Source organism: Moschus berezovskii, chromosome 1 (assembly GCF_049115385.1).
Source record: "Moschus berezovskii isolate FMDL1 chromosome 1, NW_MosBer_1.0, whole genome shotgun sequence".
In the NCBI taxonomy this organism is placed as follows: domain Eukaryota; kingdom Metazoa; phylum Chordata; class Mammalia; order Artiodactyla; family Moschidae; genus Moschus; species Moschus berezovskii.
The window spans coordinates 118809817-118836669 of NC_142460.1; the positions used below are offsets into that span (position 1 = coordinate 118809817).

General features: G+C 40.2%; 1 protein-coding gene across 9 annotated transcripts in view; it reads left to right on the top strand.

Moving 5' to 3' along the window:
* Positions 1 to 26853, top strand: part of TNIK (TRAF2 and NCK interacting kinase) — a 410743-nt gene that overhangs the window by 223560 nt on the left and 160330 nt on the right. For all 9 annotated transcript variants that reach the window (XM_088839141.1, XM_055409944.2, XM_088839149.1 and 6 more), the window contains exon 3: positions 20214 to 20270. In XM_088839141.1, coding sequence (XP_088695267.1) covers positions 20214 to 20270 — 57 coding nt within the window. The remainder of the gene's footprint in view (positions 1 to 20213; positions 20271 to 26853) is intronic.

Sequence of the window (26853 nt, forward strand, 5' to 3'; positions counted from 1 at the left end):
GATCTATGGAAAAGAAATGTATACATTGTTAAAAAAAAAAAAAAGAAAAATCACTATACAGATTTTTAACATCTAATCTGGTCTTCCCCTCTTAAATTATGGAGTACTATAGCACCTTCATCATACCAAAATCCTGAGGATCTGTTTTTATAAAAGTATCTTAAAAAGATGTCCTAACCTTCCTAGATAACTGTCTTTTATTACCTTCACAAATCTATAAGAATATTAAAAACTTCAAATTATTCATTAAATCTATTGTTTCACTTATTTTTCATAGAAAACAGTGATCCACAGCTCTGTCGACTTTTGTATAGTTAGTGTCTGTTACTATATATATTTTCTCAGCCTCTTCCTTAGCCTGTGATATCATGAATATGTTGACTCCTTTCCTGACATCATTCAGATTGCTCTCACAAGAGCCTCTAACTTCTCTAATTTTGATTTAGGTTGTGGAGTTAGTATTAATTACATCTGTACCTAAGTGCAGTGTTAAAGAGTAAAGGTCTAAGGTCTTTGCTTTATCAGACCCAAGTCCCTATACAGCTGGTTCCTTTATACACAATGGAGGTAGAAGTTTCAACAGATCTGAATTCCTGTTTCCTTTTATTCTAACTTCTTTTCCAAATCACTTGCTTTAATACTGTATTTCTTAGAAGTAGCTGAGAATATTGGTAATACAGTACCAATATTGTTCATAAGTAATTGATGGGGTATAAGTAATGGTGTAAGTTAAGTGCAAAATAGTTAGGAAACTTAGAGAACCGTTTCTAAGTAGTTTCCTTGCTCCTTTTTCATAATCTCATAGTAATTTAGGGTCTCCTGTTGAAGTCTAGACAATTTCCTTTGATCTATAGAGAGAGAACCAGTAAAGTTGTTATCTTACTGCCACTGAATTAATTTTTTAAGTGACTGAAATATATCAAATATGGGTGTGTCAATTTAATAAAATACAATCATAAAGTCATTTCCTCCTGACCTTTGTAACACATAGGCTGGTAGATTAAATTTCAAAATTGAAAAGCATGATATTTTCTTAATAGTATCTTCCCCTAAAACTGTGGCAGAAATAATATGTGACCAGACTGGAGAGTGATTCTGTACTGACAGATATAAATTGAAATGCAGGAAGTTTCCAGCTGTCAATTGTTTTGCTTTTTTCTGGATAAGCGAAAATATTTGAGAATGTATTATAATGTTGATTGAGTTAAAAAAAAAAGAACTTTGGATGAGAATAGTATAGCACTAAGCATAAAATTAAAATTGTATCATGGCCTTTAAAAGACAGCCTCTTTAAATCTCAGTCCTCTTTAGTTTTTTTCTGCAGTAGAGTTGTCCTGGGAGGACCTTGCAAAGTAAATTAGAAAAGAATATTCTGGATCTAATAAAAATAGTTCGCTTTCAATGAGATCAAGTAGATTTCTTCCTTGCTATTTTTCTTTAAGGTAATTATTTTGTCTTGTAAAGACAACATATATTATATATTTTCTTTTTAATGATGTCTTCCACCAAAATAAGATGTCATGACTTGAAGAAGCCTCTGAAAATAAAATAGGAAACAAAATTATATTTTTATAAATATTCTTTTAGAAGTAAAATCTATTAAAATGAACTTAAATTAATGCAATAATTTTATAATTATGATTATTATGACTCAGACCACTCAGGGATAGACACACCACTTTTTATATATAAAACAGGTGCTCAGTAAGTTGTCTGTGAATTTAAATTTAAATTACAGGACTGCTATGTTGTTCAATTCCAGGAAATTTCCATTCATCTAGAAAAGAATGGTATTAGTGTTTCTTGGAGTTGTGTAACAATGTGGCTTGTGACTAGGGTAAGACAGTTTTTTTTAAAAACTTATTATAATTATTGTGCCCATTCTATGTGAAATTAGATTTCCTTTATAAGACCTTTCTTTGTAAAAACTTGACCACATTCCAGTGTGTACTGAAATCCATTTCTATTTATAGAAGCGATGCCTTTTTAGAAAGTTTTTTATGGACTGTCATTTTACTTAATAATAGAATCTTGTGCTGATTGTATTTGTGATATGTTGTGAACCCCTGAACAGAAATTGTCAAGGTTAGACAGTTCTATTGGAAGTTATTATGAGCAACACAATGAAATGTTGACTCAATCAGGTGAGTCATAAGATCTCACCCTATCTGCTTGCTCCTGTTTGCATTTTTGTCCTATAAAAGAAAACAGACATAGCAAGTATTTCTATTTCTTTCTTTATAAAATTCATGAAAAGTTAAAGAGATTTGCCTCAAACCTTATTAAAAAATAAGAAACTGATCAAATTCTGAATAGAATGTGTATATTGTTAGCCCTTCAGTTTCACTGCATTTACCATCTTCCAAAGATTTTTCATCGATTTGAATTTATTATCTAAAAGGTATTTTACTCAAAAAGAAAAAGTAAATATTAAAACATATAAAAACAGAAGTATAGTGTGTTTTTATTAAAAAGTGTGATTTAATTCAAGACTTTTAAGCATAGTATGTACAGTTCTTGATGTATTTTTCAATAGTTGCACCTATGAATTGATGAATGTCTATCAGTAATTAATAAATTAATACATTGTATTATTATTGGCATTAAATACTAGCTTTTAATGGTTTACTGAATCTAAGACAGGTTTTCTGGTTAGGAGATCGTGGGATATCATAAGTCACACTTTAATAATAAAAACTACCAGTTCAGTTATTTGTGTAAATGAGCACCATTTTGATTTTCTTACCATCCTTTCTGAAGACAGAAGCCATGGTTGAAATAAATCATTAATTTTGCAGATGCAACATTCCTGAGCTTAATGCCAAAGAAATGCAGGTAGATACTGATCTTTTGGATAGTAGGCAAGTACGTAAGGCCCAAGGTGACAGAGATCAGGTCCTGGTGACCAGGTTTAACTTAGACTTGATATTCGAATCTTTGGCCATATGCCTATACCTATTCCACAGCTGGAAATGAGGAAAAGGAGGAAGGAAGGGCAGTTCGTCATTTTTATTTTGTGCAGGTGACCTTAGCTGATTGAGGTCTGAATGGTTCAGGTGAATATCCTAGTGCTATCTTTCCACATTTGTGGTCAAGGAAAGGTTATCCAGTGTCCTCACTGGTTCACAAAGCACAGACAACCTCATCCTTAATTTCTACGCGTGTGATTGATTTATTGATTGTTGCTAGCAGGAACATAATTTGAAAATGCAGTCACCTCTACTTCTACACTTTATAACATTTCCATACTCATACAACTTTTCAATACATGTTGCTAATATTTAAATAAAAACTATTTTATGTATTTACATAAATAAATCTTCATAGACAATATATACCAACTGTCAGGCATTTTATTTTATAGCTCTGTTCTATGCCCTTATGGGCTTCGCTGATAGCTCAGTCGGTAAAGAATCCACCTGCAATGCAGGAGACCCCGGTTTGATTCCTAGGTTGGGAATATCTGCTGGAGAAGGGATAGGCTACTCACTCAAGTATTCTTGAGCTTCCCTTGTGGTTCAGCTGGAATCAGCCTGCAATGTGGGAGACCTGGGTTCGATCCCTGGGTTGGGAATATCCCCTGGAAAAGGGAAAGGCTACCTACTCCAGCATTCTGGCCTGGAGAATTTCCATGGACTGTAGAGTCTATAGGGTCGCAAAGAGTCAGACATGACTGAGTGACTTTCACTTCCCTTCTATGCCCTTTATTTAGCCTTAGGGAGGATTTTACACAGAATAAAAAAGGAGTAATACATTCTTGCTTGGTTTACTTATATGCAAGGCCAATCTGAATGGAAAATAAAACCTGGTAAAAGCTTGCTCCCCTGAGCCTCAGTTTCCTCATTTGATGACAGTACTTGTTCTATCAGTTCTTACGCCCTTGAATAAGAAATGCTGTGGTTTTTCACAAGGAGAACAGAGGCAGCTGCCTGGACAAGTGTTTCCACTGAGTTTGGAGATTTATTCTTAAAGCCCATATTGATTGAGTGCAGGCACTGATCTGCCATGGAAGAGAGAATGAACATGACTAAGAGAAGTGTCTGCCCTTAAGACACCTCCATTCAAGAATCAGAGCTGCTCAGTGTACAAGATAAATTTATCATTTGTTTGATGACAGTAAAGCTGAGATGGAAGATAATAAGAGCTACAGTGGAGTGGAATCATTAGATTGGATGATTAGGGAAGGACTCCTGAGGAAAGGTGACTTTTGAGTCAAAATCTGAAGGAAATGAGCAAGCAAGTAGAACAGAAGGAAGAGAAATATAAAGTTTCAGGGCTGAGGAGAGGGCGGTGTGTGTGGCCTGGGGGAGACATACAGCAGGAGATGAGGTCAGAACACAATCTTTAGTAACACTGAAAACACTGAAATATCATCATCATACGGCTTCCCTGGTCGCTCAGATAGTAAAGAATCCACCTGCAATGCAGGAGACCTGAGTTCAATCCCTGGGTTGGGAAGATCTTCTGGAGAAGGAAATGGCAACCCACTCCAGAATTCTTGCCTGGAGAATTCCACGGACAAAGGAGCCTGGTGAGCTACAGTCTGTGGGGTTGCAAAGAGTCAGACACGACTGAGTGACCAACACAGACATCATCATCATTTATCCAGAGCCTATACCATATGTTTATGTGTGTGTGTGCTAAGTCCCTTCAGTGAGCAAATAATTTTATATGCGATTCACAGATAAGGAAACTATCGACCAAAAGTAATTCTAGAACTAGGAAGTCATACAAGGGCTCCTCAGCCTCCTCCAAAGCCTTTTCTCCTACTTTCCATCCTTATCTCTTAGGTCCTCCAAAGCTCCTGCTCAGTTTGGTGACTCTCTTGGACTAGGTGAAATGCCTGCTTGAGAAGAGAAGATTGGCTGAAAAGCCATCAAGATGCTCTCCGTGCTCTTCTCACAGTCCCTGACCAATCAGTCTAGGCTGGAGGGATGGAAGTGTGGTGGGAGACAATTCCACTGGAGTCAGGGGAACTTCACCCTCCTTGAGAGGGAGCTACCTGACAGGTCACAGTTGGATTGCAGCTAAATTTAGCTGCAAATAAATGCACTTATAAACGAATCAGCTATCCGCCCAGATCCTGGGGCACATCAGAGTTACTTAAAAGACCCCTCTTCCTTTCCCAGGGTGTCATCTTTTGCCCAGCGTTATTGTTCTGGAGGGAGGGTGGACGCTTCTGAGAGGCTCTTGAGCCATTACTCCCAGCAGCTCACTTCCCAGGGATGGATGCATTTGCTGACAAATTGCCATAGTCCATGGTCACCACCGCTTTGAAAGATTATAAATATGAAATATGTACGAGCCCTCCTGTATTTATAAAACGGCTTTCCGTTTTCAAATGTCCTTTTTGTCCTCTCACCCTCCCACCCAAAGAACGATTTGCAGGCCTTTGCTTGGAAAGCACAGTCGCTCATGCAGTCTGCTGACACAGACGACCTCCCTTGGCAGGAGAGAGGTTTTCAGCCTTTGCAGAAATCTGGGTTCTCTGCTGTTGCAGGTGGAACCACGACCGTGACATAATCATTGTATAAACTGTGCCAGATCTGTATTTGGGATGTTTTTCTTTGGCCATTTTCAAGGAACTTGAACTCTTTAATCCTCAGTTGCCTAAAATGGGTGAATGGTGTCATTAATATAGAATAATGTTGCTCAGCTTATTCTTTTTTTTTTTTTTAAAGAAAAGACGGATCCTCCTTTTTTTCTTTCTTAGAAACAAATCACTTACAACAATGGCAAGATTCTTATATCTGTTCATTTGAAGAACTTCTATTGGGTAAAGGCAAACATCTTTATTCTTACATAGTTGACCTTTATATTTTAGCAGGAAGCTTCACCATGATTTATATTTTAATCAAACAAAATAACTGTATTCCTGAATTGAGCTGCCAGCAGTTAAAAACTATAAACATTTGAGAAGGGGAGAAGAACATACATATTGTGAAGAATTGAGAAGAGTGGCTGAGAAAGGAAAACAGGATATTCTTTCCAAAATTATAATTAGCAAAATAATATTTCTGTGTCCAAATATAAACAAAATTCTCTTTAGCCCCAATATTAATCAATTTTTTTTAAAATTTAGAATATGCTGCTTCATTGGGAGACAGTGAAGATTTTGGAATTGGCCTTCTAACACACACAAAAGCCAGGTGGAGAGTGATCTCACAGGCTATTGTGTATTACCTGTGTTCTAAAAGACCATAGATGTTGATAAGAGGAGAACCTTGTTCATATAAATGTTCCATCATTTTATTTTATTTTTGGCTGAGCCATGCAGCATGTGGGAAGCAGGGATCAAACCCATGCCCTGGGCAGTGAGAGTGCAGAATACTAACCACTGGACTGCCAGGGAAGTCCCTGTAAAAGGCCATGCATGTTGGAATTTGAGAATAAGCCCCTCATTTGTAAACACTGCTAAGCAAACAAAGAAGGAACAATAACACCTCCATCTGCTCTCCACCTGCAATGGAGATCCCAAAAGGCAAGACCTTATCTTTCTTTTTTTAGGAGTTTATTTATCTTTTGATCTTTGTAAACTTTGCACCTGGGGGACTATGGCATTGACAAGAATTCAGCATTCATTGAGCACCTATTAAATACGAAATTATTTTAAATTGGGGCTTGTTAATCTTGGCCGGATTAACATTTGGAGCCCAATAATTATTTGCTGGGGTTGGGGCAGTGTCCTGTAAGTTGTAGAAGGTTTGGTACCACCTCTGGCCTCTACCCACTAGATATAAGTGGCAGCAGCGAGCTGTGATGATAATCAAAAAATGTCTCCAGGTATCCCCTCACATCGCCAGTGCTCAGTCACGTCCGACTCCTTGAGACCCTATGGACGGTGGCCTGCCAGGGTCCTCTGTTCATGGGATCCTCCAGGCAAGAATACTGGAGTGGGTTGCCATTTCCTCCTCCGGGATCTTCCCCACCCAGAGATTGAACCCATCTCTCCTGAGTCTCCTGCACTGGCAGGTGAATTCTTTATCACTGATTCGCCTGGGAAGTCAAGTATCACCTGGGGTGGAGCTAAAATTACCCGTTAAAGGCTGTGAGGTAAGGGGTGGGGGGTGTCTTTTTTTATTTTAGGCTAAAGGATATATAACTATTCAAAATCCCCACCCCATCTATATCCATATGCACAGGCACACACACATATACTTGTAGGGTTCTTACAGAGGAGGCATTTGGTTGAGAGCACTCACTGTAGCCTCTCTGTCATGGAAATCTTTATGACTCCAGTAAATTGCTCACTAAATTTCATCTGTCGCCTGTGTTCCTGCTCAGATACAACTAAAGCCTATTGAAATTGATTTTTGTGTCAGCAACAGAGCAGGGATTCAGTAAGAACATGAAAGCTTCCCTTTCATTACTAGTCTTTTTTTTTCTCCCATATTACTTTAGATTTGGTGGGCCCTAATTACATTCCAGTGCGTCTCTTGCTGACACTTTTTTTTGTTTTAATTAAAACTTCTGGAGGTTTGAGGACACTGTGGGAGAGGGTTTATTCATCAGCAGTCCTGATAAAAAGTCAAATGGGTCCCTATTTGTGTTCCTGCCGCCCCATGAATGATGGCTGGGAACACTGTGGTCCTTTGCGCTGTTTTTCTCTCCACCTGGGGTGCGGTCCTTTCTGTTTCCACACACTTCTGAGCCTCGAAACCTGCTCTTGCTGCTGCCGAAGACATTCTGTTATTAAGTGACCCAGACGGTGCTGTGGGTGGACTGGCTTCCTATGAAAGCCATAAATTAGTTGAAATGAAATGCAGGGCCGTCTTTTTATGATTAATCTCTGCCCCCGCGCCTGTGGTGCCTCGTGATGCAAAGCCAACCCCGCCCACTCCTGACCACGTGGTCGTAAATCTGACCACAGGGCCGGTTTCGGGCTGTAATTGACAAACCTTTGCAAGGCCTGGAGGGCCAACATAATATATCTTCTTAATCTGCAGCTGGGAGGTGGGATGAAGCCAGCACAGGGTCTGCCCGAGGTCCTCAGGGGAAGACTGAGTTGCCTGTAAAATAGTCCCTAGAGAAGGAGCTATTGATTCGAAATCTAAAAAAATAGGCTGCCCTTCGCCAAGAGCGTGCCTGCCTGCCTGCCTGGGGTTAGTATTCTTTCAGGAAAAGGGGAGGCAGAGATGGAGAAACTGTAGCTGGGCAGCATCAGGGCCTTGGTTTTTCTCTGGTCATATCTTCCTCTGCCTGACTTTCTTCCTCAGGTAAACCGAGAATCTGAATCGCAGAATGCTAAGGTCTTCTCCCGTCTCCAGGTTACTCTGACCCAATGTGGATGCTGAAAGAACAAACACAAAACCTTCTTGAGCAAAACATTCACATCAGACTGTGTGGCTTCTTCCTCCAGGTCCTATTGCTATTGTTGTTCAGTCGCTCAGTCCTGTCTGACTTTTTGTGACCCCATGGACTGCAGCCCACCAGGCTTCCTTGTCCTTGACCATCTCCCTGAGTTTGCTCAAACTCATGTCCATCGAGTCTAATGCCATCCAACCGTCTCACCCTCTGTTGCCCCCTTTCTCCTCCTGCCCTTAATCTTTCTCAGCATCAGGGTCTTTTCCAGTGAGTCTTTTACAGTTTCCATACCGGGAGCCATAGTTACAATCTCTTTTTTCTTAAGAAAAAACCTTTCTGCCCCTCCTGAGTAGGAATTTCCCCCAGTTCTATCAAGTGCCCCACAGATTGAGCCATGATGGGTCACTGGAGTCTCGCTTTTCACCATGATTGGGGGCAGCATATAAGGTCCACTAGGCCTGGAAACTTCCTGTTTCTCAGTATGATTTGGCACCTACTCTTTGCAAAATTCTGTCCTGGACAATGTCAGAGAATTAAATAGACATAAGGCAGAGTCCTGAGGAGTTTCCTAGCATGTAGTAGCCATGTGCCTGGTAGACTGAAGGGCCCATGGCGTTACAGACTAAAGAGGAAAGGGAAATTGGCTTCCATACAATTCACGTGGATTATTTAGTGTAAGTTATTAAGACCTATATATATTATTACATTTAACTTTTTACAGACTGTATCAAGAACAGCCCATCTTTGTATCTTAAGGAGGTTCCTGGCCTTTCTACCATACTCTATGCACTTGTATTTTAAAACACCTGGGCCTAACTCTCAGATTTCATAGAGTACAGAAATCTCACTTGGCCACCCCAATAAAAACCAAAACTAACCATTGAGAGCCAAGATAGGGTTTTTGCTTTGACTTTTAAAAAATTGAGAACATTTAATTAATGAACATTTTCATGACAGAAATTGTAAGAAGACTGCTTAAGTTGAATACTTTTAGCTTTCTGGAAGATTTTGTCAGAAAGTTGTTTTCTCCTTTTACTGAATGCAAGGCTGCGGTCCATGGGGTCGCTAAGAGTCGGACATGACTGAGCGACTTCACTTTCACTTTTCACTTTCATACATTGGAGAAGGACATGGCAACCCACTCCAGTGTTCTTGCAGGGACGGGGGAGCCTGGTGGGCTACCGTCTATGGGTTCGCACAGAGTCGGACACGACTGAAGCAACTTAGCAGCGGCAACAGCAGCAGTGCATGCGTACTCAGTTGTATATGACTCTTTGTGACTCCATAGACTGTAGCCTGCCAGGCTCCTATGTCCAGGGAATTTTCCAGACAAGAATAGCGGAATGGGTTGCCGTTTCCTACTCCAGGGGCTCTCCCCGAACTAGGGATCAAACCGGCGTCTCTTGCATCTCCTGCATTGGCAGTCAGGTTCTTTACCACTGAGCCACCTGGGAAGCCTTTACTGAGGTTGGGTATAAACTTCATTCTGTACTGGTGTCCAGGAACCAGAGCTTTTAAATGCCGCACGTATCCCCACGTACCACCCTGACTTGGAGGACAAGGAAGGCTGTCATGGTGATTGGGGAGCAGTAGAATATCGGGGAGGCTGAGGAGCTGGCTGCACGCAGATGTCCTATCCCCTGCCTTTGATCCTTCATGTCTAGGGGGCTTAGTCCTCCCAGAAATTAATGTACAGAAACCACAAATGACTGTGGTAATTCTGTGACATAAATCAGATGAGAGCCAGTAAGATCTTCTGTTTTGTGCTCATTTGAGGGGTTGAGCGAGGAGGTTATTGGGCAATGTGTTCTTGGCTTAAGGCCATGGCCAAGAGACTGGTTCTGCTCCTTTTTTGAGCTCTCATCACCCCACAACCTGTCTGCTCCTCACTGCTGTCACTTCAGCTGTGCACGCCTTTCCTGGGTACAGGCATCAGGCTTCCTGCCATGGAATCTGCATATATTAACTATTGTCTGCTAAAAATTATCGCTGTTTGGTTTTTTTCCCTTTTAATCATCCATTTTGATTTTTATAAACTAAGCCAAACTGGCAGCCATAAAGACAGGAATGCTAGTTTCTGAAAAGAAAAATGAGACATGGGCTTTTCTTCCCTGCCCTGTTTCTGTGAGCAAGCCTCAATTCTCAGTTGGCCCAGCCCTGAACAATCTTGAAAACAATCCATTTTCTGCTTCTTGGAGGTGCCAAGCAAAGGAATTCACAGTGAGTGGTGTTGAGTTAGAGAGCTGTTGCTTGGGAACTGTCCTGTATCGCTACCTTGCTTCATCTTTACCACAGTGTGGGAGCAATGAGGGCTCTGCTTACGTGATCAGGAGGAATTTTTAAGTCTCAGATGAATGGCATGTGCAGGCCAAGGATAAATAGAGACCCCAATAACCTGGGGAAACCGTAGGAGCAGACACCGTGCCAAGCATATTCTGTGAACATTCTTGTTCCTTGATCATAAGGATTTTCAAAGTCTTTTCATAAACTTGTCTTATCTACCTTTTTGCCTCAAGACATGTGTCAAAGAAGGGTTGCATTCCTGAAGATGTTCAGATAGGTATCTTAACTATGCTTTAATCTTAATCGTGAGTGAAAAATCGGTGTTCACCTTCATTCTCAGAAGGAAAGCTAAAACCAATTTCTAGTTTCTCTGTGATCTCTGCAGAGGGGAAGTAAATTGGCCTCCACAGAGTTTAAAGGAACTTCATCCACTAAAATCATCTTCTAATTTATTTATGGGTGAAATGGTTGTAATTCCTGCTCACAGCCCTGCCTCATCTGCTCCTGTACACTTTGTGACTGGATAAAAATGTGTGTGTGTGTTGACATAGGGCACAGGAGTGGGGGACGGAAGAAACTAATATGGTCGTATGGATGGTATTGCCCAAGAACCTGAATACAACCCTCAGATGTCACTGCTTCGTTCAGTCTGTTACTTCGCAAATGTTTACTGAATCCCTGCTATGTCAAGCACTCTGGAAAACATGGGGGTGAATATATATCCCATTCATTCTCAAAATCTTGTTGATTTGACCTCCTGACTCTCTCTGGACTCTCTCTACCTCTCATCTTCTCCATTACTTCCATCCTAGTCCAAGTTTCCATTATCTTGCAAATGAATTGCTAAGCAAGACTGTGTTACTGTTCCATCGTCTTTTCTAGTTTCCCCTGTTCCCTGCCCTGCCTCCAGAGAACTTTTCTTCAAAAGGCAAACTTCATGACCCTACAACCTTGCTTCAAACCCTAGAGTGACTGCCCATCAGTCTTAGGATGAAGGTAGAACTTCTTGAAATGGCCTGTGAGACCCTGTAAGTATTCATTAGACAAATACTGTCTCCTCCAGTCATACCGGCCTGCCATCAGTTACTTCAATGCTCAAATCGCTACACCACAGGACCTTTGAACACGCTGTTCTTGTTATCTGGAATATAACTCCTAATGCTTGAATAAAATCCCTAGTTTATTCTATTCACCCTTTAGTTCAGAGTTTTTCTAAAATCTTTCACCCCAGATTGAGTAAAAATGATTATGTTACATTAATATTGAGAAAACAGATAGGTAGATAGATAGATGCTTTGGTTGAGTTGCCTAGGAAACAAATTCCCAGGACAGATATTTACTTGTAGGAAGTGTTTGGGGAGGTGCTGTCAGGATCAACACCTCTAAGAGAGTGAAGACAGATTTGGGCAGAGGAAGGAATTTTTGGCCTTGCCAAAGCCCCAGGCAATCCCCATAAAAGGAGCTCTGGAGCTGAGATGGGCCTTCAGAGATTTCCACTTTGATGTAAATGATGTTGGCTTTTGTATTCCTACATCAGCTAATCATTGAATGTTTGTTTCCTCCAGATAAGGGGCATGACCTTGGGTCCAAATGCCCTCTTTGACAAGGGCAATTCCTGGAGGACACAGAGTGTACCAGTCCTGAAAAAGGAGTCTGGGTAGTACCCCACAGTATCCACTAAGTCAATTACTGATGCTTACATCCACATGCTTTATATACTAAGTTCTGGAAACAGTTCCACTAGAATTCTGGCTGGTCTCTTTTCCTAAGCCAAGTTGTAAAAAGAAGCCCCCACCATTACATATTGTCTAACAGCTGCACCTGATGCTCACATATCCCTCCTCTACCACCCATTCTTGAGAGGTCCAAGCTCCTGCTCACCATGCCTTTCTCAAGCTTGACCTCTGCTATTGTCCATTTACCCCCCTCCCCGCAAATGGGTAGAACATAAAAAGATTCTTATCTTTTGCAGCCTGAGCATAGAAAAAGCTGAGGACCAGATTCAGGAATTATTAGAGTAAAATAAAAGTTGAGTCGTCAGTTCAAGCCTGATTAAGAAGAAATGAGCTCTGAAACTTGGAATAGAGACATGCAAGTTGATGCACTTGGAAGCTTGAAACCCCTCATCCCTGGAGCCCTCTGCATCTTCAGAAGGGATGTTCCCATCTTGATTAAAGATATTGCACAGACCTCAGAATTTAATCTGACCTCCCTTATGATTTTCACATGTTGCCTTCAGTTGATGATCAGTCACCTCTGGTTTTCACTGTCTTCACTGGACTGTCTGCAAAATCCATCTGATTCTACTTTTTTAAACTACTGTTTCCTAAGGACCTCTCAGAAGTCTGAAATATTGGGCTCACTGGTGTGTTTCCTGGCACCTGTAACCTACTCCAGTTCCCCACTAGTGAACGTGTTGACAGCGACAATGCTGCATTGTGCCAGGGACTATCCGTGAGCCACCTACAACCAGTGATGGGAGTCTTATTGACAGCTACTCTGAGAGCTTGTCTTCTCAGGCCATTCCTGGTACTAATTGCCTTAGATAGAGTTTCCCAGGGAACAGATCCTGAGATGGAAATATATGTATGTAGAAATTATACTGGAGAGTGTTCTTAGGATCTACACCTGTAGTGGGGGGGGGGGGGGAAAGCTGGCATTGTGCAGAATGTTAAAAGACTCTACCTGCAGTGCTGGAGACTTAGGAGACATGAGTTTGATCCCTGGATCGGAAAAATCCCTTGAAGGAAGAAATGGCAACCCACTCCAGTATTCTTGCTGGGAAAACCCCATGGACAGAAGAGCCTGGAAGGCTATAGTCCATGGAGTCACAAAGAGCTGGACACTGAGTGACTGAGTAGCACTCTCAGTATTGTGCAGAGGAAGGAGTTTAACTGCAATGCAATCTCATGCCTTGGAGGAGGGACTGGCAACCCACTCCAGGATTCCTGCCTGGAGAATACCATGGCCTGGTGGGCTAAGGTTCATAAGGTTACAAAGAGTTGGACACGACTGAAGCAACCTAGCACACATGCACATCTCAAGACAAGCCTCAGACATCTCATGGAGAGGTCAGGAGCTGAGCAGCCTTTTCAGAATTGCCCAACTTTAAAACTAAAGGCCTGAGCCTTTATACTTCTATATCAGCCAGCCATTGGAATTGGCTGTCTCCAGGAGGGAGCATGACCTTGGGCTTCTGGTAGTTCCAAGAGGGCCTTGGCTGAGAGCTGTCAGCTACTTCAGTCTTGAAAGGAGAATCTGGGTTGTGTTTTACAATATCATTGATAGACAGGTGATCATTGTAACCGTAACATTTAATCTGTGAAACAACAGCTGCCATTACTGCATGCTCTACACTGCATTTTGCTTTGTTTTGCTTTTTTCTATTTCATTTAATTTATTTTCATGGTTCTTATGGTGCACATTTTGAAAATTACAGTATTGGATTACAATTGGTAGGTTAGTGCAGGATGCTGTGAAAACACAAAGGTAAGGGCACTTGCTTGAAATTAGGCAGTTGAAGAAGTCTTCCCCAATAAAGGCAAGATCAAATCTAAGCTAAGCACAAAGAACTAAAAGCACTCTACCTGTGTGAGTCCTTGGACAAGGAGGAATGGAGATGGTGGGCAGAATTTCTGCATTTTCCTCAGCCCCGATTTTCTCCTGTGCTGTTAGAAACAAATGTATTTCAGTGACCTAGAAATGAAAGGAGTCTCTTCCAGGCTTGCCTTGAGCCAGCAGTTTTAAGCCATCTTACTGTTCCTTAGTACAGCAATAGAAGAGACCAGGCTTGCGTGGCTATTTTGGACACAACCATTGTTTTCCTCTTGTATTTATTTTAGGGAGTAAGTAAAGGGGCAACGTAGTCCCTCCATGTCTATGGTGGGATGGGGATTGGGCTGCTTATTGATTCCAGGATCCTGCTTGGGTCCCACAATCTGTGGATGCTCAAGTCCTTTACATAAGATAGCACAGTATTTGCATATTACCTACACGCATTCTCCAGTATAGTGTAAATAATCTCTAGATTACTTATAAAGCCTAATACAATGTGAATGCTATGTAAATAGTGATAAATACAATGTAAATAGTAGCAGGCATGCAGATAAACTCAAGTTTTGCTTCTTGGAACGTCCCAGAATTTCTTGCCCAAGTATTTTCTGTTTGAGTTGGACTGAATGTATATGTGAATGTGGAACCTGTAGTTCTAGAGAGCTGTAGGTACTATAATCCATGAAGGTACTGTACTCCTCAAGTGTGAGGTAGAAGGATAAAAAGAAGGGGAAGCAGAATGGGTTTGTAAGTCTGTCTAAGCACCTGCATTGAGTGCTCCCACCTATTGTCCAGTCCAAGTTCATGTGCCTGATGCACAGTGAGGCCAAACAAGCCTAAATGCTGAGAGTCTGGAGCAGATTTCTCTCCAAAGAAATTTTATTTCTTGCAGGGACCAAGCAAGTTGAATGGGTGGTTCATGCTCAAAACACCCAAACTCCCTAATGGCATTCAAGTAAGTGTTCTTAAAGACAGTATTAGGGGAGAGGGTCATAAGGATCCTTGATCAGCTCATGGACCTTCTTCTGATGGGTTTATGGTGAGGCAACAGGATGGTGTTTCTGGAACTCAACCTTCTGGTTCCTCCCAGTCTGGGGTCTGCATGCTTGTGGTCAGCATGTAGTCACGATCCTCTACCTGGGTGGGTTTCTTAGTTTCTGCAGAATAATTCAAATATACACATCCGATTGTTATCTGTACCCCTTTGGGAGGGAACTGGATGCCTAGTGACTCTTGTCTGAATCATTAACTTCTTGAATCTGCTCTTTGAAACTCAGGGAAGGGCTAAGGAGACTAAATTCTTTTCCACAAACCAGATAAGGGAGACACGAAGGGGCTTTGCACCCAGGAGGGCCCCACAGGGTCCTGCTCAGTTCCAGTCCCCCCTTTTCTATGATACTTGTCAATTTCAAGGGGAACAGATGTGGAACTAGAAACGGAATAAAATTTTGGATAGAGAGGTTAATCATAAACTCGGCAGAGAAACTCTATTCTGGGGGGACATAGGTTCATGCCAGCTGAGTGACCCCACGGCCTCTGCTCTCTCTGACTTGATTTGATTTTTTTTTTCCTCCTGTTTTTCGGAGGGCTTTTTATGTTTCAGGACATGATTGAGGCTTTGGGTCCTAGTGGAATGCCAATTTTGTGTTTCCAGATTTAGTCTGTTATTTTTGTTATTGTTGGTTATGTCAGTAGAAAAAAACTCTTCATCTTTCATTAAGAAATGACTCAGCAATTGCAATTTAATGGGATATTTGCCCTTAATTTTCAAGGATAAAAAATTTTAACTCTTTGTCTCCTTTAAAGTTTCTTTTCCCCCAGAATTTAATTTTTACTCCTTGGCTGAATATGTACTTTAGATCCAAATTAAATTTCTCTTGTAATTGGGAATAAGTTAAAATTAGTCGTATTGAATTTTCACTTCACATATTTTTGTAATAATAACATCCTCCCTGTTTCCCTGCTCTCAAAATCCTACATGAAACAGGGACAAATGGCTCATGTTTAATTCAAATTAAATAAAATATGAAAAGGTTGGTTTAAAAAATTATGTTTAAATTTTAGTGATAAAATTTCCCATTCAGGAGCTGGAAAGCAGAAGTGGAACAGATGAAAAAGCATCCTGGATTTAGGTCTTCATTAGTTGTGAGATTTTGGCCTGATCTCTAAAAGAAGGATTAGATTAGGCCCCTCGAGGGCTTTTCCTATTCAATTTATTTGTGACTTTATAAAGTCACCTTTTTGAACACTGTCTTAACACTGATGTGCCTCAGGTGTCTAGTGATATTATAGGTCAGCTGATTCCTAGCCATCCCCTCAAAGCCTGCCTTCATCTGGATCCTAATTTAGTTTGGCATTCCCCAGTGAAGTAAAAGGCAACTTGTGCTGGGCAGCTTTCTTGGTGACCCCCTCATCAAAGTTTGACAGCTCAGCCACCTTCCTGTTCCAGAGCATGGACCCTTGCTGGCTCTGAACTGAGACTGCTAATTTTTCCACCTCTAGGATCTCATTTAAACCCAAACTGCCATCCCCAAGGTATATTATTTGGTTGTCTGTCAGACTCATCAAGAACAGTTATTTCATCTTGGAAGGGAGATTTTAAATGGAGGAGAAGTAAGTTTTCTTTTCTAGTGTTAGATTATCAGTCAGTCAGCTCAATCGCTCAATCGTGTCTTTGTGACCCCGTGGACTGCAGCATGCCAAACTTCCCTGTCCATCACCAATTCCCGGAGCCTATTCAAACTCATGTCCATCGTGTCAGTGATACCATCCAACCATCTCATCCTCTGTTGTCCCCTTCTCCCACCTTCAGTCTTTCCCAGCATCAGGGTCTTTTCAAATAAGTAGGTTCTTCACATCAGGTGGCCAAAGTATTGGAGCTTCAGCTTCAGCGTCAGTCCTTCCAATGAATATTCAGGACTGATTTCCTTTAGGATGGACTGGTTGGCTCTCCCTGCAGTCCAAGGGACTCTCAAGAGTCTTCTCCAACACCACAGTTCAAAAGCATCAGTTCTTCAGCACTCAGCTTTTTTTATAGTCCAACTCTCACATCTATACATGACTGCTGGAAAAACTATAGCTTTCACTAGGTGGACCTTTGTTGGTAAAGTAATATCCCTGCTTTTTAATATGCTGTCTAGGTTGATCATAGTTATTCTTCCAAAGAGCAAGCGTCTTTTAATTTCATGGCTGCAGTCACCATCTGCAGTGATTTTGGAGCCCCCCAAAATAAAGTCTCTCACTGTTTCCACTGTTTCCCCATCTATTTGCCATAAAGTGATGGGACCAGATGCCATGATCTTTGTTTTCTGAATGTTGAGCTTCAAGCCAACTTTTTCACTCTCCTCTTTCACTTTCATCGAGAGACTCTTTAGTTTTTCTTTACTTTCTGCCATAAGGGTGGTGTCATCTGCATATCTGAGATTATTGATATTTCTCCCAGCTATCTTGATTCCAGCTTGACCTTCATCCAACCCGGCATTTCTCATAATGTACTCTGCATATAAGTTAAATAAGTGGGTGATAATATACAGCCTTGAAATACTCCTTTCCCTATTTGGAACCAGTCTGTTGTTCCATGTCCAGTTCTAACTGTTGCTTCCTAACCTGCATACAGATTTCTCAGGAGGCAGGTCAGGTGGTCTGGTATTCCCATCTCTTTCAGAATTTTCCACAGTTTATTGTGATCCACACAGTCTTTGGCGTAGTCAGTAAAGCAGAAGTAGATATTTTTCTGGAACTCTCTTGCTTTTTCAATGATCCAGCGGATGTTGGCAAATTGATCTCTGGTTCCTCTGCTTTTTCTAAATCCAACTTGAACATATGGAAGTTCATGGTTCATGTACTGTTGAAGCCTGGCTTGGAGAATTTTGAGCATTACTTTGCTAGCGTGTGAGATGAGTGCAATTGTGTGATAGTTTGAACATTCTTTGGCATTTCCTTCCTTTGGGATTGGAATGAAAACTGACCTTCTCCAGTCCTGTGGCCACTGCTGCAAGTTTTTTGTTAAGGACCACAAAGTAAGAGCAGGTGGGAGCCCCCCAGTGGCGAGCCAGGAAGGGGTCACTTCTTAGAGGTCCCCACAAGACATACCCAAACATTCTCCTTCCCTGACTGTGTGGCACCATTAAAAGAATTTCAGGGTGAAATTTCAGCTGTGTGTTATCAGCCAGACCCTGTCTGCAGTGCTCCTACCCTTCTTTAGTGCTATATTAGAGAAATAGTCCTTATTTAATGACCCTTACTTTAAAGACTTTCTATTCCCAAAGAGAAGCAGCTGATTTCTTTGTTAAGGTCACCATTACAGCATCACAGACTTACTGGGACCAGGAAAACCCTGGAGGTCATTCAGTGTTTATCAACAGAGGGCGCTGTTGCTATTTCTCCTTTGTATGAGACTGCCCTCCGGCTCTGCAGGAAGTCAGTGTTGCTGGCCCCTGGGCTCTAAATAGCACAGTACTATTCTCTCCACTCAGTCACTGTGAAAACTAAATATTCCTAAATTTCCTTGGGGTGTTAAGAATGACACCTTTTCCCCCCATCTCTAACCTCAGAGCGCAATTTGCAGATGGAGAAACTGGGGCCCAGATGGATGGTTATAACATGCTTCTGATGAACCAGCTGGTCATGGGCAGAGCCAGGCCTCTGGAATTCTGGTCCAGCACTCTTAGTGTGGTAACTCTTCAACCCACTCCCTCAGTTTATTGAAAATTGAAGTACATCTGTGACCATTATTGGATTACTGATTTAAAGTCTTCTTATTTGTGCTTTTTCCTGAATGAGGAGGAAAGACAGGAAGCAGAATGGGGGTTGAAAGGTGAAGGAAGCACGTTAGAATCAGGTAGATGCATACACAGAGCTGGGATGTGTGAGAAGAAAAGTGACAGGCAGCACCAAACCTGTCTCCTCCAGCTTCAGGTGGATGTGCCCTCACTAACTGCTGCTGTTCAGAAACATGCCACCCCGCCTATGGGCTGGACACCCACTACTCCAGGCACTAGGACTGCAATGATGAGGCACGCACTTTCCTTCATGAAATGTAGAACTTAAAAGGGAAGACAGCACTTAAAAGGAATCACAGGACAGGGCCTTAAACAACTACAGCCAGCATCTTCTCACAGCTATTCTGTGTCAGGCACTGTCAAGCATGTTACAATTACTGTCTCATTTAATCCTCCTTGCAGTGCTATGAGTTAGGTACTGTCATAATTTCCATTTTTCAGATGAGGAAATTGTGATCTAGAAGGTGAAAGGGATTTGCCTTGGAAGGTATATTATACTGCCTGATAGCAGTGGCAGGTAAAATGTATTTTAGAAGCCACGTAAAGAATGCATTTAGAAATAGTGAGACTGACCATCTTTGCCCCTGTCTGAGAATCAGGTATAGACTTTATGTTTCTCATGCAGATAAAGCTTCTCTTTGAGGATATCCTCCTCTCCACACCCTGTTCTTATCCCATTCCAAGTGCTTGATGCTTCCTGTAGTTAAAAAAGCCAGAGATACCCACTCTGGGGAAGCAGTTCCTTGGGCTCAATAGTGTCTCTTTGATCACAAATTCAGATTGATTGCTCTCTATTTTCCTTTACGTCCCCTTTTAAGATGAAGATATATTAGCAGTCTCAAGTGAACTCCAGCAGAGTCATATCCATTTGAGGCTGCCACAATACAAGAGATTTTAATAATCAAGGAAACTAGCATTTCTTCACATACCAAGGGCTTGCTGACAGAGGAGATGCTTGCGTCTTCTCCACCCAGAAATTCCATTTACCCTACTCAAGCCCCCGTCTAACACCTTGGAGAGGAGGTAGAACCTCATTATTTGACATTTTCTCTTCTATTAAACTTGACAAAAGCTGCTAAAACAAACTCAAAAGACAAAGCGAAGGACATGAGTTACAAAATAAACATTAAATAGAGGTTGATCTACAAAGCATTTAAGATTTCTCTGTCTGTCTATCTATCTGTCTTCCCCATTGGCACTCTGTAACATTGATCTACATAATTGTTCGTTACAGTTGAAGCCTAATACTAATATTGCTTATCAGAACTGAATTATTTACAAATTTTTTTACAGGGTCGTCATGTCAAAACGGGCCAGCTGGCAGCCATCAAGGTTATGGATGTCACAGGGGTAATGTATCTTTATCATGCCATCTCAAAGTTGTTTTGTATATTTGTCATAAGAAGTTAGTGATAGAGAAAAATCATTTTTTGGAAATAGAATCTTTTTTAGACATCTAAGATCTTTTCCACTTTTGCTTAACATTGAGAGTATTCAGCAATTAACTGAGATGACCATAGGTAAACCATTCTAATTAGATACCTACACACTGCCTTAAGTAAGTCAGAGTGAAGAACAGTGTTTGCCAGTAATTTACATAAACACAACTGAATACATTTGCATATGAAAACAAAACAAGGATTTGAAGGTATTAAGAGAATAATACTGAGATTACACTGAAGAGGTGAGTCTTAACAGTTTTCCTCAAAGTCCACCTAACACTGGAATAGGCAAGAGTTTGGATGGCTCAAAAATCCTAGTAAGATGTATAACATGAATATTTTCTTCACGAAAATATTATGGACCAAATATTCACCATATGCACAAATACTTATTATTATTGAGCAACACTGAAATAAAATTATTGCTTGGATAATCAAAAGCAATCTAAGAAATAGACTTTATTTTAAATACAATCTTATGTTTTCAATCCCTTTTGCTAGGCCTGTTTAAAATATTTTAATGCCTTTTCTAGAGTACAGAGCAAATATCAGACTTGAAAGTCTCACTGGACATCAAAAGCATGTCAATGATTTTCTATTGTCCTGGGAATTTTTCTAAAGATGTCTGTCAGCTGTACATAAAAGCTAAAAGACCACAGTCTTCCATTTGTCCCAGAAGTAGATTGCTTAATGTAAAGAGATATAGAATGAATAGGTCACACAAAGATATCAAGAACCAGTACACAAATAAGAAATACACAGTTTGTCCATAAGTGAGACTTCTTTGGTCCCGTTTGTCACCTTTGATAAGTATACATTATATGCTATGCTATTAACCTTGATACTAATTTTAGTAATTTTCATTTATACTATACATTGTACTGACTTCCTTTCCTTAGTTATTTTTTAATCTGAATTCCTCTTTATGTTATATGCAGTTTAAAAATTATATGCATTTTAACAGGTGAAAAATTTTGTTTCCATATGTTTGCTGCTGCTGCTGCTAAGTCGCTTCAGTCGTATCTGACTCTGTGCGACCGCATAAATGGCAGCCCACCAGGCTCCGCCATCCCTGAGATTCTCCAGGCAAGAACACTGGAGTGGGTTGCCATTTCCTTCTCCAATGTGTGAAAGTGAAAAGTGAAAGTGAAGTCGCTCAGTCTTGTCCGACTAGTAGCGACCCCATGGACTGTAGCCTACCAGGCTCCTCCGTCCATGGGATTTTCTAGGCAAGAGTACTGGAGTGGCTTGCCATTGCCTTCTCTGTTCTATATGTTTAGGACCACTTAAACTACTCTTTCCTGTTATTTGTCTTATATGCATTATTCAAATTTTAGAGCTTGCAAACCTTCTCAAATATTTATCCCAATTAGTTTATTAATTCACCTGGCCTTTCCTGAATAAGAAAAATGCATATAGATTATATTAGTAAGGTTTAGTTTCTGCCACTGCAAAAGAAAATTAAAATTAACAGAGACTTAAACATGATGAAAGTGTTATACCCTCACATGTTAAATGAGTTTAGAGTCGACAGCCCAGAAATGTGTAGCAGCAATGTGACAGAGTAGGAGGGTGTTTTTATCTTTCTGTTCCACCATTCTGACACACAGCTTCTACACTTAAGGTCAGTTCCATGACACAAAGTGGTTGTTGGATCTCCATTGATCACACTCTTTGGCAGGCAAAAAACAGGTGGGTAGAGTGGGGAGAGAGTTGATGGGAGAAGAGGATACAGAATATAGCCCCTTCAGTGAAATTCTTTCTACTTACATACAACATTTTGATTCTGCTTTCCTTGGCTACCTCGCTGCAAGGGAAGCTGGGAAATGTAGTCTTTCATCCTACCAATGTGCCCAGTTTATCTGGGTTCTGTTATTAGTTAGGAGTGAAGGGAGAATGTGTTTTTCATTAGCAGGGTCTGACACAAAAATCAAGAGCGGATACTATCAGTCTCTGCACAGAAACCCATTAGAAATGTGTAAATCTTTCACAAAGCTCCCGGCAAAAAACAAGTAAGAATTTATTTTGCGATTCTGCTGAAGTTGTACTACTGTATTTTCCTTGGATTGAACAGGATCTCCACATAATGCAGCACACTTGGCAGTTCAACAACTGATGGATGTGGATGGAGTCCAGGACATTCATGCTGTCAAGTTCTGTTGTGTGGGTCTGCAGAACTGCAGTGGAGTTCCATTGATACTAATCTCAGTGCACACTTGTGCACAGAGCTGTATATTGATGCACAAAGTATGACTTGAGAGCTCTGAATATCACTTTTCTGGTTCTGTTTTTGAGATTTTAAATTGCTCAGAGAATTATTTACTATTGCTAGACCACCTTGCTTGGAAGAAATAAAGGTACACAACAGTTTATCCCAGAGTATGTATTAAGCTATGTTAGTTAGCCTCTCTAAACTGGGTTTCACAAGGCAACTGAACCCTACAGAAGATGATTTCGAGACAATTTCCTCAATTCTTCCCAGGATGGTGAAGAGCTGGCACCATTTCAATGCACAGGAGAGTCAATCCATTGTGTACAGTGGATGCTTTATAGTATGTGGGCTTGATTCTCTTTGGGAAGCCTCAGTTGAAAGGGCTGGATAGTTCCCTGTTTTAGGCACATCATTGACGATTATGTAACCACTGACCCTTAGCAAAGGCAAACATGGATACACATCGGGAAATGGTTTTCTTATTTCCCATGGTGTATGATCCAGCATCAAATGACTGTTGTATCACTCCTGTACACATCATAGTCAGCATAAGATTTCCTTTGTGAAATTCATGCGGTGTCCTCAGAAAACAATCTATTTCATTTTGCCATGTTGTCTTTTGTGTATTATGGAATGTTGTAAAAGCTTCTTACCAATTATTATAATTGTGCTCATTATAGCTGCCCCGAGATAAATTCTCAAAGGTCGCCTTTGTTAATTGTTTGCAAAGATCTACTAGAAAGTTACTATAGATTATTGTAATGAAACTGATAAAACTATAACCTTGAAATAAATTTTTAAGTTATTTTTATTCTACACCATGTCCTTTTTTTAAAGAAAAAAGTAACACAGAAAAAACTGAGTGTAATATTTATGTTCTTTAGTTTTAAAGCTGAGACACTTCCAAATTTTCCCATATTTGCTTCAGAATTAGGGCTTAAACTCAGTCTTTGAAGTTCTTTTGGTTTCTGAAATAATTATGAGAATTTTTGCATTTCAGTGTTTTCTGGGGATTCGTTCTCAGCTGGATTTGTGTACTTTAATTATCTAAACAAAACTGTATCCTCTAGGGCAATGTTCCTCATAGTGGATGGCTAATATCTGTGGACTTCCAGCACACTTGGGGTGTTCATCAGAAATGCAGAAATACTGGGCTTGCTGCAGAATTTCTAGGTAGAGCCTCAGAATTTGCCTTTTCTTTTTTTGAAAAGCACAGAATTTTTTTATTTATTGCTTTTTTTCCTTCTAAGTTTGTTGACATATAATTAACATACAGTACTGTTTAAGGTGTACAGCCTAATGATTAGGCTTACAAATATCAAGAAAAGATTCTACAATAAGTTTAATAAACATCATCTCATATAGATACAAACTTAGAGAAATGGAAAAAAAGTTTTTTTCTTGTGATGAGAACTCAGGATTTACTTTGCAACACTCATATATAATAGATAACAGTGTTAATTATATTTATCATGTTGGATGTTACAATCCTGAGAAGTACAGAATTAGTTCAATCCGGGTAGATGATTCTGTTTTAGTCAATTCACAAATTTAGTTTGTGTAAATTTCATTTGTTGTATAACCTCTGCAATTTCAATGGATAAACCACTCTTCATTACTTGTGCAAACTTAACTAAAATAACCAGATGACATCTCTCATGTACATTAATTGTTATTGAGGTTCCTTTACTTTTGTGTTTAGCAATATTAGGCCAAACAAGGAACCACTTATAGAACAGCACACTTCCCTTAAAATTCTGGGTGTTATCTAAAAAGATCATCTTTTACAATTCATGACTAAACTGGTAAAATCTGAGAATTCCTTGTCAGACAAAAATGTCAAATAATCAGAGGAGTAAAGAAGGTAAGCATTGGAAATTTTTCATGGTGATGTCTGCTGATCCCTGATGGTCTAGAGTGTGGCAGACTCTGCCTTTTCTACAGACTTATCAGGATCTTCATGCACACCAGAAAAGCACTTTTCTAGGGTCTTGTATTTATTGTTTCTGGCCAAATATGAAGAGACTATGAATTTTTGATAACCTTGCAAATAATCTCCATCTTCATTTGGATCAAAATTTCTGGTTTTACACAAAATTTCTACCTAGTCCCTTTACAATGATACCTTGAAGCCCATGTAGGACTTGATAACATAGTAACTTAGTATTGTAGGCTTTCATCTTAACAATGACTGGTTGTGATCATTACTCAGGACATGGTGGGTTTTAGTACCAAAGCCCCACTCAGAATGGATGAAGCTGAAAACACTGTTTTGTGTATATTAAAAAAAAAAAAAAGCAGGGTCTAGGAAATCACCTGATTAGTTGGGAATTGTATCTCTCTCCATCTCTGGACTCTGCTTTCTTCCACCAGCAGCTGCAGGCTCATGTTCTAATTACTTCATTGCCCTTAGTCTCAGCAAGAGTGCAAGTCTCAGTATCAGAGGCCCAGCTTAGGTCACCTCACCATCCCAGGGCCAATTCTGTTTCTCTTGAGCCACTTCTGGCCTCTGGTGGCTCTGATGGTAAAAAAATGTGCCTGCAGTGTTGCAGACCCAGGTTCCATCCCCGGGTCAAAAAGATCCCTTGGAGAAGGAAATGGCAACCCACTCCAGTATTCTTGCCTGGAGAATTCTGTGAACAGAGGAACCTGGTGGGCTACAGTCCATGGAGTCGCAGAGTTGGACATGACTGATAACGACTAACAGTGGAAAGGAGGCTTCCTCAAAGAAAAACCTGATAACTGTTAAGATCAAAGGGTAGGAAGGGTGTTGATCAGGGAAAAACAAGATAATTATATTATTATGAGATTATATCGTTGTAGTCAACGTTATTTTAAACTGATTTAGTCCTTAAATAAGGTGGCTCTCAGTTACAATTTTTTATATTTCAACCTGAAATAATAATAATGGTAGCTAACATTGATGGAGTCATTATTATTGATGGAGTCACAGCTCTTTAAAATATTTTCTGTATATTGATTCACTGAATGCCCTCAATAACCACCAGAATTCATTATTAGCTTCATTATAGAGATGAGAAAACTAGGCATATTAAGTATCTTATTCAATGTAACATGTAAATGATGGAGTGAGTATTTCAACCCGAGTATTTTAACTCTTTTAAGTCCACCCTGTTTATCACATTCCCTTAGGTCTTCAGTTAATATAGAAGGATATTTAATATTTCATTTAGTGTGATTTTTAAAATTAATTTATTTGATAAACATCTACTAAACACCTATTTTATGACAGACACTAGAAATTCAAAGATGAAAAAGTGATTCTTTGCCTGAAGGGAGCTTACAATAATACAACATTGCCCTAAATATTTGTAAGTAAAGCTAATCCATTTTATAATAAAGTCATAAAATTATACAGTTATGTATAAAATTTAATGTGGCAGTGAGGGGTAATAATTAAGCTCAGGAGGACAATCAGACAAAAATGTTTCTGGCCACAAGAAAACAGCCTGTGCCAAGGCATGGAGGCTGAGAGAGTATGCAGCATGTTCTGGAAACTATTATGTGTTCACGCGCTTGTGTGTGTGTGTGTGTGTGTGTGTGTGTTTGTGTGTGTTAGTCACTCAGTCATGTCTGACTCTTTTTGACTCCATGGACTATAGCCCACCAGGATCCTCTTTCCACGGGATTATCCAGGCAAGAATACTAGAGTGGATTGCCATTTCCTTCTCCAGGGCATCTTCTTGATCTAGGGATGGAACCTGGGTCTCCTGCATTGCAGGAGGATTCTTTACCATCTGAACCACCAGGGAAGCATTACATAGGTTAGTTTTAGGATAAAATTAGTTCAGAGGAGAGAGTGATACAAGGTGAATCTGTATAGGTTACGGCCAGGTCATAAAGGAATTGAGTGCTACGGCAAAGACATTACAAGGTTTTCATTCTTCAATTTTTCCAGCAAAACCCTTAGATCAAGTAGGCTTAGGCAAAAACCCATTATATAGAAGAGATATAGGGGGGGTTGTTTTATACAAGGGGAAGGATGCAATATAAGCCCTTTTTGACTGAGTTTCTATTTTTGTCTTACTTACTGAATTCCTGTGGGTGAAGCTTTCAGCCAGTCTCCATCACTCTTTTAAAGAGTAAGAAGTGGCCTTCTCCCAGTAGCTTCTGGTAGAGTTCTTTGCACATAGTTAATGGACTCATTGAATGTTTGCTGAAATTGGACCAAGAAAAAATCTTTTCTTCTTGGGTTATTTGGAAGAATTAGAGGACATACTGCTCCAGGCACTTTTGGTTCTTCCCTCCCAAAGGGGTA